The 16650-nt window shown below is 42.6% G+C and overlaps 1 protein-coding gene across 5 annotated transcripts in view; it reads left to right on the top strand.

The window, feature by feature from the left end:
• The window catches only part of ANKIB1 (ankyrin repeat and IBR domain containing 1), a 379415-nt gene that overhangs the window by 333592 nt on the left and 29173 nt on the right, over positions 1-16650 (top strand). For all 5 annotated transcript variants that reach the window (XM_069211633.1, XM_069211632.1, XM_069211636.1 and 2 more), the window contains exon 17: positions 6976-7027. In XM_069211633.1, the coding sequence (XP_069067734.1) occupies positions 6976-7027 (52 nt within the window). The remainder of the gene's footprint in view (positions 1-6975; positions 7028-16650) is intronic.

Below are 16650 nucleotides of genomic sequence, written 5' to 3' on the forward strand. Positions count from 1 at the left end.
ATTGCAAACTCGCAAGCACTGCTAGGGAGATATGATAGAGCCCACTGGGACGAGATGCAAGAACTCCTACAGCACCTCCCAAAGGAACATCAGAAAAGGGCACAGCAAATTGTAGAGGAGGGTCAGGCTATAAGCAATAATCAGATACGGTTTGCCCTTGATGCTGCAGATACAGCAGCCAGAAGTGTCAATACGGCCATTACTATAAGAAGACATGCATGGCTAAGTTCTTCTGGTTTTAAACTAGAAATCCAGCAGGCAGTACTCAACATGCATTTTGATAAAAAAGCATTTGTTTGGCCCTGAAGTTGATACGGCCATAGAAAAACTGAGGAAAGACTCAGACACTGCCAAAGCAATGGGAGCATTATACACAACACCATATAGAGGCTCCTTTCGCAGACAACAGTATAGAGGAGGATTCAAGCTCCAATCCACTGAGGCTTCTACCTCCCAGGCAAAGCAAGTACAACAGCAGCAGCAATACCAGAGAGGGGCATTTAGAGGGTCTTACAGGGGTCAATACTTTAGAAACAGAGGCAAGTTCCAAACCTCAAAACAAGCCACTACACCATCTGAACCGTGACTTATTTACCATCCCTCAACCCCACAGCTCTCCTGTGGGGGGGAAGACTGCAGCAATTCCACTCTCAATGGCAAAACATCACCACAGACCATTGGGTGTTGTCAATTATCTGCAATGGCTATTGCCTAGAATTGATATTTCTACCCCTCCAAACATTCATCCATGTTACCAAAGGCTATCCCTAGAGCACAATGTTCTACTACGACAAGAAGTGCAATCGCTACTACTAAAACAAGCAATAGAATTAGTCCCAAATTCTCAACAAGGAACAGGAGTATACTCTCTATACTTGCTTATTCCCAAAAAGGATGGCACTCTCAGGCCCATCCTAGCCCTCAGATCTATAAATCTATAATATATCCTGTCAGAACACTTTCACATGGTAACTCTGCATGACGTCATTCCACTACTACAAAAACAAGATTACATGCATTAGACCTCAGAGATGCGTATTCCCATATACCCATCCATCTAGTTCACAGAAAATACCTCAGGTTTGTCATAGCAGGAAAACATTATCAGTTCAAAGTTCTACCATTCGGCATAACAGCAGCTCCAAGGGTATTCACAAAATGTCTAGAGGTAGTAGCAGCCTACCTCAGAAGACAACACATACATGTCTTTCCATATCTAGACGATTGGGTAATAAAATCAAGCAATTTTATACAATGCCAACAACACACTCAATACGTAATAGAGACCCTACATACATTACAGTTCACTATTAACTACCAAAAATCTCATCTTCAGCCAGCACAGGTAGAACCTTACCTAGGTGCTATTTTAAATACGCAAAGAGCCCTAGTATATCAAAATACACAAAGGATACAAGCTTTCCAAAATCTCATACCGCAGAAACAGCCAAATCAACAATACACTGTAAGATTTATCATGAGAATCCTAGGAATGATGGCATCATGCATAGCAATAGTACCACATGCAAGACTCAACATGAGGACACTACAACAGTGCCTCTCAAAACAATGGTCTCAAGCACAGGGTCAATTGCAAGATCTAGTGTTGTTGGACCGCCAAACGCACAAGTCCCTTAAATGGTGGAATCTCAGCAATCTAATGAATGGGCGGTCATTTCAAGACCCTGTGCCTCAGACCACAACAACAACAGATGCATCAATGAGAGGTGGGGGAGCTCATCTCAACAACCTTACCATTCAAGGGGAATGGGATGCGAAACAGAGAACTTTTCACATAAACCATTTAGAATTATTAGCTGTGTTCCTTGCCCTAAGAGCGTTTCAACCCCTTCTCAAATTCAAGATTGCTCTGATAAAAACAGACAATATGACGACCATGTATTACCTCAAAAAACAAGGCGGGACACATTTGTCTCAACTGTCTCTTTTAGCCCAGACAATGTGGAGATTCGTATATTAGCAGAATACATTCCAGGAATACACAATCAGCTGGCGGATCTCCTAAGCATGGCCCACCAACAGACACACGAATTGGAGATTCACTTTCAGGTACTTAAAAAGTACTTTCAAAAGTAGGGATCACCAGAAATCGACTTATTTTCAACAAGCAAAAACCCAAAATGCCAAAACTTTGCATCCAGACACCCACATCCTCTATCCAAAGTCAATGCTCTATGGATCAACTGGCCAGGGATATTTGCTTACGCTTTTCCCCCTCTCCCATTACTTCCCTTTCTGGTCAACAAACTGCATCAGAAATCCCTCACCATGATACTCATAGCCCCAACATTGGTAAACCACACTTCTAGACCTGTCGGTAGCTCCTCACTCCAAACAGCCAAATAGGCCAGATTTGTTTACATAAAACAAAGGTCAAATCAGGCATCCAAACCCCAGTGCTCTCAACTTAGCGATTTTGCTCCTGAAGTTATAGAATTTGGATACCTAAATCTTCCATTAGAATGCATGGAATTACTCAAGCAGACACGTAAACCTACCATAGACAATGTTATGCTAACAAATGGGAAAGATTTGTTTACTACTGTCAATCTAAAAATACTGATCCACTTACAGCATCAATATAAGATATTTTATGCTATCTACTTCATTTGCAGAAATCAAATCTAGCTTTCTCATCCCTTAAAGTCCATCTTACTGCAATATCAGCATACTTGCAGACTATTCAACACACCTCTCTATTCAGAATTCCAGTTATAAAAGCCTTCATGGAAGAAATAAAACATATTATTCCACCTAGAACGCCACCTGTTCCTACTTGGAATCTAAATATCGTACTCACCAGACTTATGGGCCCACCTTTTGAACCCATGCATTCTTGTGAGATTCAATTTTTTACATGGAATGTCGCCTTCCTAGTAGCTATTACTTCATTGCAAAGAGTTAGTGAAATACAAGCATTCACTCTTGAAGAACCTTTTTTCCAATTGCCCAAACATAAAGTGGTACTTAGAACAAATCCCAAATTTCTGCCAATAGTGGTATCACCTTTTCACATAAACCAAACAGTGGAATTGCCAGTCTTCTTTCCACAGCCAGACTCCTTTGCAGAAAGAGCCCTTCATACTCTTGACCTTTAAAGAGCTCTAATGTACTATGTAGATAGAACTAAAGAATTCAGAAAAACAAACCAACTTTTCGTGGCCTTTCAACAACCACAAAAAGGCAATCCTATCTCCAAACAAGGATTAGAAAGATGGATAGTTAAATGTATACAAACATGTTACATTAAGGCAAAAAGACAACTTTTGATCACACCTAGAGCACATTCCACTAGAAAGAAAGGTGCATCCATGGCATTCTTAGGAAGCATACCAATGGCAGATATATGTAAAGCTGCCACATTGCCTGTTCTTAAGAACATTATTTCAAACATCTGCTACTCCTACAGGCTAGCCACCGCAGTTTGTAGGGAGAGTAACTGCTTTGTAGTCTATGCATAGCATGTGTATCTGTAGCTACACATGCCATTGAACGGAAAATGTCACTTACCCAGTTTACATCTGTTCGTGGCATGTAGTGCTGCAGATTCACAGGCACCCTCCCTCCTCCCCGGAAGCCTGTAGTCGTTGCAGTTTTATTATTTGGACATATGTAGATACATTTACATTTGCATGGACATATATTCTTACTTACTAATTTTATACAACATTTATATTCTTACACTCTATCACTCCTTCCTACACCCTTTTGCGGGAAAACAATCTAACAATGGAGTCGATGCCCATGCGCAGTATGACCGAGAGGAGGAGTCATTCGACCCCTGTGACTCCGAAAAGACTTCTTCAAAGAAAAACAACTTGTAACACTCTGAGCCTAACACTAGATGGCGGAATAATGCATAGCATGTGAATCTGCAGCACTACATGCCACGAACAGATGCACAATGGGTAAGTGACATTTTCCATATATATATATATAACCTACAGGTGGTCGCCAGTAGGTAGTCAGGACCTAGCTTCTGTAGGAAAAGCATTTTTTTTTTACTTGCCTATATCTTTGGTGCTGTTTGACGAATCTTCACAAAATTTTCCAGAAAAACTGCACCACCGATTCTAGTTGTGCATGGATAGTTTTGGGGCAATCCATCAAGCTGGGGCTGAGAAAAAGGGGCCCAAAAAGGTGCATTTTCTATGCCCAGTGGGATTTTTAAAACAACTAGAGCCCCGAACCACTTAGGCAGAATTTCACCAAATTTTGCAGAAAGGTAACTCTTGGTCCAGAAAGCACGCTTTTTTGTTATTTGATGTAAATCCCTTCAGTAGTTTTTGGTAAATTAAAGGAAATCCAAATTTGTATATCTAGGTGGGTGAATAATTCACACATTCTCCCAATCCCACGCAGAGGTCTGATTGGCTTCCAACACGTCAAACAGGAAGTGTTGCTTGCAATTTTGGGACTCCGGCTCAGTCAAGTCCTGAAGAAAAAGATAAACAAATGAAAAAAAGGGGACCGGGTATAAATATCCAGACCCTCTAGCCTTGGACCTGGGGTCCTACTGGGACCCTACATAGGCAGAAAAGCTTTTTTTTTTTAATGTTGCTGCAAATTAACCAGAAAAAAAACTTTACAAAAAAAAAACAACTACAAGAATGTGCCTTACTTGCTTGTTTTCTACAAAGCCCCCAGGTGGGCCAGGTTCCAGGGGAATGCTGATATATTAAAGAAATAAAGGAGGGGGCGCACAGGGCCCCCCTTCTGAGGCTCTGATGAGCCCTGGGGACCACCACCTCCTTGGGACTTGAATTAAGTAAAGGGGGGGCGCATGCGGACCTCCCTCCTGGGGCTTAAGTATGCCCCAGAGACCACCACCTCCCCTGGGCTAATACATTTTTAATGCAGGGGCTGTGCGGACCCCCCTGATACTGGGGACCACCACCTCCCTGGGGCTGACTAAATTTTAATGTGAGAGGCCGCACAGCCCCCCTGGGCACCACCTCCCCAGGGCAAGGCATAATTTAAAGAGGGGGGGCATCAGCCTCATTCCTGGGCCATATACAGCCCGGGGACTACCACCCCCCCGGGTCTGACCCATGCACAACAATGCAGGGGAGCTGTGCGGGCCTCCCCCTGGAGCCATTCATTGCCCTGGGTTACCACTCTCGGGAGATAGCGGTTAGCTATTGCTTGAGCGAGAGAAAACATAACTCCGCTCCCAACAAGAGGGATGCTGGAAACTGGGGAGCTGCATTTCTTGTAGCTCTGAATGCCGGAGTAATGCCGGCTACCGTAGGATGCGGGGAGTGGGCTGGGACCGCGGTGGCCTTCAGGCTCTCCCCATGTTCCTCAGCAAATCACTCTCGCTCCATAGTGGGATGGAAGAGAGAGACATTGGTATTGCAATGGTCTCTCCATACAATGACTTCAAAGCGTCACACTAGCAAGATGCTGGGTACCAAAGTTATAGTTACGTTTTGATGCATAGCAGAACAGAGTCACTTCTGGCCAATTGGTAGAGCTCTTTGACTGTCACTCAGTAGGCTGAAGGTTCAAATCCTGATATCTCAGGGTAGTGTGTGACTGTTTATTAGTGTTTTGAATGTTAAACATTCATAGTGAAGGAACATTTATGTCTCGTTCCCATCAAATTATTTTTCACCTGTGGCCTAGTGGTTAAGGTCTCTGACCCTCACACTAAAGATTGAGGGTTACAGTCTGAGTGTGTCAGTGGTCATTTCCTTGCTTTAATTTCTTTTCAACTTCAAATATTTAAAGTACATACTGAACGATGATCTCACTCTTTTTAATTTACTACTTTTTTTCCAATTTGTCCTAAAAAATCTCAATGCCTGTATATCATTCATCAAAGCCTAAAAAATCTTGCTCTATCTCTTCATATCTCTCTCCTTCTCCCTATCGATCTTTCTCTCTCTCTCTTTTTTCCTCTGTCTCTCAATTTTTCTCTCTCTCTCCCTCATAACGGGATGAAGGAGAGAGAGAGAGACAGAGAGAGAGATTGTTTTTACAGTGGTCTCTTCATACTATGACTACAAAGGGTCATACTCGCAGAATGTGTGGTTTGAATGTTATAGTTACATTTTGATGCACAGCAGAACAGAGTTACTTCTGGCCTACTGGTAAAATTCTTGGACTACCACTCAGTAGGTTTAAGGTACAAATCCTGGTACCTCATGGCAGTGTGTCTGTTTATATACTCGTGTTTTAAATGTTATACATTTCTAGTGATAGACCTTTTACATCTTTTTTCAATCAAAATTTAGGGCTGAATGTCATACTTATGCCTGGACACTGCATGGCAAAGAGTCACCTCTGGTCAAGTTGTAATGGTCTAAGCCCCCAGCATGCACGTCCAAAGGCTGTGCGTGGTGCGGAGTTGAGTGCATATAGGGGGTAGGCCACAGGCCCTCTGGCCAGCCCCTGCTGGGCACGACCAAAAGCTGTTTGTACCGCAGGGTTTGTTGCTTATAGGGGTTTGGCTGAGGGGCCCTTTGGCCAGTCCTTGCCATGCACAGCCAAAGGCTGTGCGCGGTGGAGGTTGTATTAACTTAAAGTAATTAAAATCACTTTACGCTAAAAAACTATTCAAAATTCACTGAAAAAGCCAAAGGTTACAGGGACTTTCATAATTAGGAAATAGAATTTTTAAAAACATGGACATTTACTTATATATATTGATGTTAGCTCTGCTAACTCTGTTTTTTCTTCAAAAGATTAATAACGTTATCACTGACATATTCAACTGACTATAACGCTGCTTTAAGACACACACTGCTCCCCCCCCCAAAAAAAAAAAGTTGGTGCACATTATTTTTAAAAGATGACATCGCTTTGCTCTGTCCTGAATTCAAACAGATGGAGATAAGCTCTTGCCAGATATAATTTAACAAAGATGTAAACAAGGAACTGGTTTTATGTATTTTGTTTGGTTTCTTACAGCTATATATTTCTGATTGTTTTGGTTTGATTCATTTACAGTTTTGCTGGTGGAACATGGGATTGGGAGTATTTAGGATTTGCATCACCTGAGGTAAAGTATGACTGATGAATAAAGTTTGAAACTGTCTGATAGTTGTAAATATATTGGTGATGCCTGTACATCTTGTGTAGTAATGGAATTTGTTCATCACTAAGTACAGTTATCAAGCTGTCACCTGATTGGTAAGGGCTGACATATATTTTCACAGAATCATATCTGTTTCTGTAGATCAGTCTTTAGTAGTCCAGTGTTATCTTGGTTGGGAAGGAATGTCTTGTACTGTTACAGAAGCATCTGAAACTGTACTAACTTTTAGTTGCTAGTATGATTGGGATTATGGGTAGTACATATCCTATAGTTGCCAACAGTCTGTTGCCTTCTTCACTGCCATTGCATCTTACCAGTCATTAATTGATTTTTCCCACAGTTCTTTGAACCCAGTCTACTCCAAGGACTCACTTGTGATTTGGTGTAGCCTTTTCAGTCAGGGAAGCATAGACATACATAGTTCTTTTGTTAAGTTACATTGACTTGGACTCTAGGAAAAACTGGTCACCATCATGTTTTCCTTCTGACTTCACCATTTGGGATTACAGCCAAGATGGCATTCTGGTCAGCTTATGCTGAAACTGAGGTTTTGTCAATTGGATTGTTATATTAATTGAATCCCAGAACTTGTTTTTGACGTTTTGTTTCTCTTCTAGCTATTACTGCTGTGAACAGGATATCCTTTGTGCTATTCAGGGGTTGTTTTTAGCCATGCCTACAAACATATTTTGGCCTTTTATTGTTAAAAGACCTAACAGTATTTGGAGCGGCGTTGGGTCAGTTGCTGCTTATGATTAGTAGTCTTTATTTGTCAATCTATTTTGCTTAATAGCTTTCTTTCCTCTTCTCTCTCCCCTAGAGCTTAGCTTCTTTTCTAACATTTTGTCAGCTCTCCATGATGGTGCAGGTGTTTTCTTGCTCTCTCCCTGGTGTGCAGCTTCCCTTCATTGCACCATCCCCTACGCTCTACATGCTGCTCCCCTCCCCTGATTTTCTTTTGTTGCTGCTTTTTAATTTTCAAGAATCTGTTCTCCACCAGTTCATCTGTAGCTATACTGCCTTCACTGATCCCTGCTGTTTTGCTCTGTGTTCATTTGCTTGCCTGCCTCTTTCTCTCCCATTTGTTTTTATTTCTATTTTTACTTTTTAGGAGGGCCCACTACTATAATTTGCTACCCATTGGGCTGCTTGTTTCTTTACAAATGGTTTTCATGTACCACTTTTTTGTAAATTACCTTCTCCAAAGTGGGTATCCACCATTTTGTAACGGTAGAGCTTAGAGAAAAAAAGAAAAACCAGAATGAGTGCTATTTTGTGATTAATGCACATACATCATGACGTCAGCCATTTTGGCCTTTTTTTGGTACCAACCTTTTTTCTTTTTGCTGATTCTGTTCAGCTTAGGCAACAAACTTTGCAAACCTAAAAGGTCGGCAAACACCTGCTAAAGGTGAGACATATTGGCTTTCCTGTTGCTGCACCTGAACCTTTCAGAGTAGTTAAAATGTTTGCTACTTGTGAATATTACTTATTGAATGCACTGGTGTAGATATTTACCTCTTTTATCACAACTGGGGTGTCTTCCTGAAGGTATCTCATGAGTTCTTTATCTCGAAGTCCTTGATGCATGTACTGCGGGCAAAAACCTTGGGAAACTATGGCTATTACTGTGAAGTATTTTGTATGTGTCAGTAAACATCTCTGAAAGCTTTTTTGCAGAGCTGGGTTTAATTTCAATTTAGCTACATTGGAACTCTCACTTTAGCACAATAACCGAGCATGTGTGCAACCTTTCTTTGTAATGTTTTGCCAATCAGTCAGATTTCTGCATGTGAAGGAAAGCGTATATGAAAGACTTATCCTTTCATACTTTTGCATTTACAGCAGCTGCTTGGTTCATTAATTTGGTATGAGACTTGCCATGAAAAACTGCTTTTGAGGTTGTTGACAGATCCTCTTTCCGCTCTTTTCTGCTGTTACTTGTTACTACTCCCAAAGTGAGTGTACAGAGGCCCAGTTGGAGGGGGCAGAAGGTGGAGCCAGTCCACAGTGGGAGGATGAGTGGAAGATGAAAGTGTTGCTTAAATAAAAGTGTTCAACCTTTACGTTTTCTTTATTAAGCTCTCTTAAACTCATTTTAGTGGCAGAGTAGTAGTCAAACCTGAGAGCCTTGTACATCTAATGGAACAGGATTTAAGCTCGTAGAAGGTCTAAGCACTTGTAACTTTTTGTAATTTCAAAATGATTTATTGGTTTTAGCAAAATTAAACATAGGTCATACATAGATTGAGAAACCTCAAAAAAACAAAGTATACAGACACTGTTGTTGCATTTGTTTATGCATTACTATAATAATATTGAAGGTTACCAACATGACTACTTATAAATAAATAATAGGAAAGTAGATAAGCAGGGAAGAGAAAGGAGAAGAGAGTAGAAAGAGAGTGGAGATAGTACAAGACAAAGAAAAAATGTGACAATTATCGAAGAACTAACAAAACTAGTAATGAGTCCAGTTTTCACGGAGGCTTAATTTGATCAAGATAAAGATCTAGTTTTTACTATATGTGTCAGGTTTTGTCTCTCTAAGGGAGTTGCTGAAGTGTGATGTTATACGCTCCTCTTGTGTAGAATAACAGTTCTTTCCCTGCTTGAAATGGGATCTTGGTGGAGCTTTTTCAGTTGCTGAGTTTAGCTTTACAACCCCTTATAAGGATGTAGTCAAGAAGATATGTCATTCTCATTTGTTAGTTGTGTATCATAAAAACCAAGAACAAGAAATTAGAAAAATAAATATTGGTTTAATTTGTCAAACATCTTAAATGGAACTAAAGAGTTTTAGCCACAATTATCTGAGTATGTAGCATGACAGTTCCAGCAAATCATCTCATTTCTTAATCTCATTGTATACATATGTTGCGGAGTCCAACAAGATCTGTGCAGAAGATTATATTTGGTTTCTGACAGGAAGGGTGTTATTTTGTATTTAAAAGTAGAGGTCCACATCTCTTGCCAAATATAAGAGGAGTTGTCTGTGCTGGTTTCACGTTCCTATTTGGATTGAGTGGATGTCAGTAATTTAGAGGACTTGGTGAGGAGGAAGGCATGGATTCTGGAAACAAAGTGACCACTACGATTGTACAAGGTTATCATATCTAGAACATGATGAGGATGAGAATGCAAGCTAAAGTTTAGAGATGACTGATTTGAGTTTAAGAAATCTGTAGAATTTCATGTTGTGTAAGCAATATTTAGTTTGTAAGTTTGCAAATGTCTGAAGGGATTGAGGGGGACCAAATTGGTCCAAATAAAAATATTCCAGCCAGGGTCCAACTTGGCCAGTTGACACATGAGCCATCAAATTTGATTAGATTATTGTTCCAGATGGAAGCCAAATTCGATTTTTTAGGTTTTGTGGCTGATTTTGAATCATTATAAAAGAAGACTTGGTTGGATTGATGAAATATCTCTGTGGAGTGAGAGGGATGGACATTAGAAGCAGTTAAAAAAGAGATAAGATTGGAGGTTTGTAGGATCTTTCAGTCAGACTGGTTGGTATTGATCTGGTTGTGATTACCATTTACAGCTTTGTTTTGAAGAGGAAAGCTTTATGGTATAATGAAACATTAGCTAATCCAACTCCTCCCGAGTTTTTGGATAATCTTAAAGTTTTTCAGGAATATCCTTGGTCTCTTGCCATTCCAAAGATCATCTAATTTTCAAAATAATTCTTTTGATGAAGAGTTTGGAATCATTGAGATCATATAAATAATCATAGTTGTGATAATCATTTTTAGTGTTTTATTTCTCCCCCACCAAGTCAGACGTTTTGGGGGACCAGCTTTAAATGATTTGTGTTACCTTTTGGAATGAGATAGATTCATTACGTGTAAGATGTGACTGAGTGTCCTGTGTTTATGGTTATCTGTGTGGAATGCACAATGGGAACTGTCAACGAGCACAGACCAGATGTGGATTGGAAACAGTCTGTAAGGCACAGATGGCAGTAAGTACAGAGAAATATCCGCTTTCTAAAAGTGGGATTTCTAAAACAGTAATATTAAATCAAACTTCACCAGTAAGCAGGAGTTTCTATTACCAGTCTGGCAATAACAAACAAGACAATGCTACTCATTCCAGATAAGAATCTACCACTTAAGAGTAAATGAGGGCAGTTCTAGTGCTTTTCTGTGAGAAGAGCAGGCCTCACAGAAGTGGAAAAGGATTTTACGAGTTTTTTACTACCAGGAGATGTAAAACACATATGCACACGTCACTCCTTTTACCTACATAGCACCTTGCCCTATGGTTTACATAGGGCCCACCTTAGGGGTGACTTATATGTAGAAAAAGGGGAGTTCAGGCTTGGCAAGTACTTTTCAATGCCAAGTCGGAGTGGCAGTGAAACTGCACACATAGGCCTTGCAATGGCAGGCCTGAGACATGGTTAAGGGGCTACTTATGTGGTTGGCATAATCAGTGCTGCAGGCCCACTAGTAGCATTTAATGTACAGGCCCTGGGCAAGGTAGTGCACTTTACTAGGGACTTACAGGTAAATTAAGTGTGCCAGTTGGGTAAGTACCAATGTTACCATGTTTAGGGAAGAGAGCATATGCACCTTAGCACAGGAAAGCAGTGGTAAAGTGTGCATAGTCCTAAAACCAGCAAAAACAGTGTCAGAAAAGTGGAGGGAGGCAGGCAAAAAGTTGGGAGATGACCACCTTAAGACTGTCAGGTCTAACGTGTCCTCCGCACCCCCCCAGCTGAAAGTGAGGAAAGATACCCAACCCCTTGGGAGCTCTCATCATTAAGGCGGAGGAATCTCTGGAGACCATCAGCATTGGCGTGGTCAGTCCCCGGACTATGCTGCACCATAAAGTCCATTCCCTGTAGGGAGATGGACCTATTCGGGATTTTCACCCATCATCTGCATGAGCCATTTGAGGTGTCTGTGGTCTGTCTGAACCCGGAAGTGAGTCCCAACAGGTATGGTCTGAGCTTCTTCAGTGCCCAGACTACAGCAAATGCTCCTTTGTCAATGGCATGCCTCCTCTGTTCCTGTGGAAGTAACCTCCTACTAATGAAGGCTACTGGTTGGTCTAGGCCCTCCTTCTTCAGCGGTGCTAAGACTGCCCCAGTGCCATGCTCCGAAGCGTCCGTCTGCATTATGAATTCCTTGGAGTAATCAGGGGCCCTGAGCACATGTGCTGTGCACATGGCTTCCTTAAGAGAATCAAAGGCTTTCTGACAAGCCCCTGTCCAGATCATCAACCTGGGCTGCTTTTTGGAAGTGAGCTCAGTTAAGGGGGCCATCTTGGTGCCATATCCCTTAACAAATCTGTGGTAGTAACCAGTGAGGCCCAGGAAGGCCCTCAATTCAGTTTGAGTTTTACGTGTTTGCCAGCCCGTGATTGTTTCAGTCTTAGCCTGGAGGGGCTGCACCTTGCCACCATATACTAGGTGTCCCAGGTACACCACAGAACTCTGCCCAATCTGGCACTTACTGGCCTTGATTGTCAGTCCTGCCTGTTGCAGGACCTGGAGCACCTCTTTGATGTGGAGCAGGTGTTCCTCCCAGTTGGCATTGTAGATGGCAATGTTTTATAAGTAGGTAGCACAGAATGCCTCTTTACCAGCCAGGACCCTGTTAACCAACTGTTGGAAGGTAGCAGGGGCATTCTTAAAGCCAAATAGCATCACCTGGAACTGGTAATGTCCCTCAGGAGTTGAAAATGCTGACCTCTCTTTGGCTCCCTCAGTCAAGGCGATCTGCCATTACCATATTGTTAAATCAAAGGTACTGAGGAATTTGACAGCGCCTAGTCTGCCAATGAGCTCATCAGCTTGGGGGATAGGGTGTCCGTCAGTCTTTGTGACGGAATTGAGACCTCAGTAGTCCACAAAGAACTGAAGTTCTGGTTTGGCGCCCCGTGGGGCAGCCATAGGTACCAATACCCCTGGACCGGCCCAGGGACTGCTAGAGGTTTCAATCACTCCTAAAGCTATTATCTTGACAACTTCATCCTTGATGTTGGCCTTCACCTTGTCTGAAAACCTGTAAATTTTGTTCTTTGCAGGCGGACTGTCTCCCGTGTAAATATCATGGACGAACAGGTGTGTGAGTCCAGGGGTGAGGGAAAACAGGGAGGAAAACTGCTCCAGTAACTGGTAACAGTCCCCTCGCTGGTCTAGGCTCAGGGAGTCAGAGAGGTTGACACCCACCACTGAGCCATCACTTTCCTGTGCAGAGAGGATGTCAGGGAAAGGTTCACTCTCCACCTCCACACCCTCATCTGTCACTAGGAGCATGCTGACTTCAGACCTCTAACAGTGAGGCTTCAGCCTGTTTCCATGGAGCAGGCTTAGGGGGCTCCTAGAGGTCTAGAGGTCCAACAAGTAAGTGGCCTTCCCCTTATGCTATCTTCTCGTATGGTCCTGTCCAGCAGTCCCAGAGAGCTCTGGGCTCTACTGGTTCCATGACCCATACTTTGTCTCCAGGTTGAAACTCCACCAGATTGGCCTTCTCTTCGTACCAGTGTTTCATTACCTCTTGGCTGGCCTCAAGGTTGCTTTTGGCCTTTTTACAGAAAGCAGTGCATCTGGTTGCAGAGGACCATTGTGTAGCTGACCACATCCTGGGGGGGTTTCCTGTGAGCTTTCTCCCACCCCTCTTTGACAGTGCTTAATGGCCCCCTGACAGGGTAGCCATAGAGAAGCTCAAAAGGACTAAACACTACCCCCTTCCGTGGCACCTCTCTGTAAGCAAAGAGAAGGCATGGCAAGAGGACGTCCCACTTACGCCTCATGGCCTCATGGCCTCAGGTAGGCCTGTATTCATGCCCTACAAGGTCTTGTTGAATCTCTCAATCAGACCATTGGATTGAGGGTGATAGAGTGTAGTGAACCTGTAGGTTACCCCACACACATCCCACATGGTCTTCATGTACACAAACATGAAGATAGTGCCTCTGTCAGACACTGTCTCTTTGGGGAACCCCACACGGGTAAAGATCCCCATCAAGGTTCTGGTCACCACCTGTGCAGTCACCGTCCTCAGAGGGATTGCCTCTGGGTAGCGGGTTGCATGGTCCACCAAGACTAGGATGCACATGTTGAATAGGGTGTCTTGGGGCCCAATGGACCAATGACATTGATGCCCACCCTTTCAAGGGGCGTGCCAACAATGGGAAGTGGGATCATGGGAGCCTTCAGCTTTTTCCCTGACTTCCCACTGGCCATGGCAGATGGGACAGGACCTGTAGAATGCATCTGAGGCTTTCCTCATTCCGGGCCAATAAAAGTGAGTGACAAGCATGGCAAAGGACTAGCCTTGTCCTAAATGTCCTGCCAGGGGTATGTCATGAGCCAACCCCAGTAGGAAGGCCCTCCCTTCTTTTAGGGAGGACGTGTGGTGTTCAGATACCACTCCCACTTCTCTCTCCCCCTGTGTGGGTTACGTACTGACCAAACTTCCTCCACAGAAAAAGGGGCTACAAGAGTTGCTCTTTCCTCAAAAGTGATGGTAGGGAGATTTAAATTTGTAAGGAATTCTTTCCTTTGCTCAAAGTCAAATTGTTTATTGTTACCATATAGGTCCTGTTAGGAATGGGGTCTATAGTTGGCAGAGGTATACACCCTTGTCCAAATAGGGACCACAATCCTACTCAGGGTAGGTTGCAACACAAACCAAATTATCCTGTGCCCGCCCTCTGGTAGCTTGGCACTGAGCAGTTAGGCTTAACTTAAAAGTCAATGTGTAAATTATTTGTGCAATAAATCATACAGTAACACAGTGAAAACACCACAAAATACACCACACAGGTTTAGAAAAATAGATAATATTCATCTGAATAAAATAAGATCAAAACAACAAAGATCCAATAAGCAGAAATTGAAATATCACTTTTAAAAGCTTTGAAAGAGTCTCAATCCTTAAAAATCAACAGTTGTTTCTTTGTTGCACACAGTACCTGGGATGCATCACAAATAACAGAGACCACAGAGGAGGAGATGTGTGGAAAAATAGGGTGTTGCGTAGGATTTTCTGGTGCGGCACAGATGATGCGTTGTTTCTTTCCACGCTGCAAGGGTTTGCATAGTTTTTCAGATGCGCAGTCTTGGCTCCTCACTGCGATGCGGGGATATTTTGATGCCCAGGGATGATACGTTGAAAATCCTTGACACGCTGGAAGAAGGAGCAGGCGCTGCGTCGATCTGGTAGGCGATGCATCAGGGCAGCTGCTACATCGAATTTCATGGAAGTCAGAGCTGCATCGTTCCCGTCAGTGGTGTGGTAATTTCTCAGCCCCGATGCAAGCGTTGTCAGTTTCTGGGGGCATTGCACCAATTTTTGATGCAACAGAGGTGAAGTCTTTTTTGGCCCTGAAACTTCGGAAACAGGAGGCAAGCTCAATCAACACCATAAAAATGAATGTTCTACACATTGTTTACTAATTCTTCCAATCTCTAGTTAACCCCATCCCTCAGAACACTATTCAGCGATTATAATGAGACATAACTACCTTCATTTGGAGGGGGGTAGACAACCTTGATTGCTCAATTCCGTGGTCATGATGCCCAGAGATAGAGGCAGCTTGACATGCCCTTACCTCCTGCAATATTACTGGGCAGCCCACCTCCGTTACATCTCTGAATGGGTAGTTCATGAGAGCGACAAGCATTAGTTTCATATGGACTGACCAGTGGCCTGCTGCCCCTTCTGGAACCTTGCCTGGCTTCTTAAGCAAGCGCAGCCTGGTAGTGCCTATATCGCCATCCCCACCCAAATAATAATCAAGACCTGGGACAAATTAATGCTTTGGAAGGGTCTCGCCACCTTACCTTTCCCAAACACACTTATTGCTCACAACCTGGAATTCACTCCGGTGCTCAACCCTCATGCATTCCCTAGTTGGGAGTCAGGAGAATGTAGAACGCTAAGGGATCTCTTTGAGGCTAGTGCTATTAAGCCCTTTGAACAATTTAAGACAGATTTTGCCCTCCCTGAATCAAAAGGACAGTTAACAATAGTTATAATAAAGGGACAGTTAACAACCAATCTGTTTAAACCTTTTCAAAAACATCATATTGTCTGTTTTGAAGGAAACAATCCAGGACTTCACAAGAAGTTAATAATCATGCAGGAGTACAAAAATATAAACATTTTGATACCTAAACTGATAAAGATACCATTTATTAGGAAACATTGTGGAACTTCGCAGGCATATAGATTATCAGAGAGAGAATAATAGCAATATGAAGAACTTGATGTAACAAATCTCCTACTTGTCTCGGTCTGGAGAAGATTTAGGGTTTGAAAACGAAGTAGCTACGTCAAAATGATCAAGTTCATCTAGGAACTTTAACTCAATATTTCAACGGACCTGCAAAAGAAAATTCCATGTTCCTGGTTCCTATTCTTGGTCTAAGCGCTAAAAAGACTTTCCTAGTGTCCACTGTGACTTTCGAGAAATCTTGGAGGATGTGTATCCTGTGACCTTTCCAGAGGCAGGGGTTATTTTTCTCATATAGTTCAAAATGAGTTCTGCGTTTATTTTTTCTCATATAGTTCAAAATGACTTTTGTGTGTTGGAATCTAAGGGGTTTACACACAATTTATCTTGGA

The sequence above is a fragment of the Pleurodeles waltl genome, chromosome 10, assembly GCF_031143425.1.
Source record: "Pleurodeles waltl isolate 20211129_DDA chromosome 10, aPleWal1.hap1.20221129, whole genome shotgun sequence".
Classification (NCBI taxonomy): Eukaryota; Metazoa; Chordata; class Amphibia; order Caudata; family Salamandridae; genus Pleurodeles; species Pleurodeles waltl.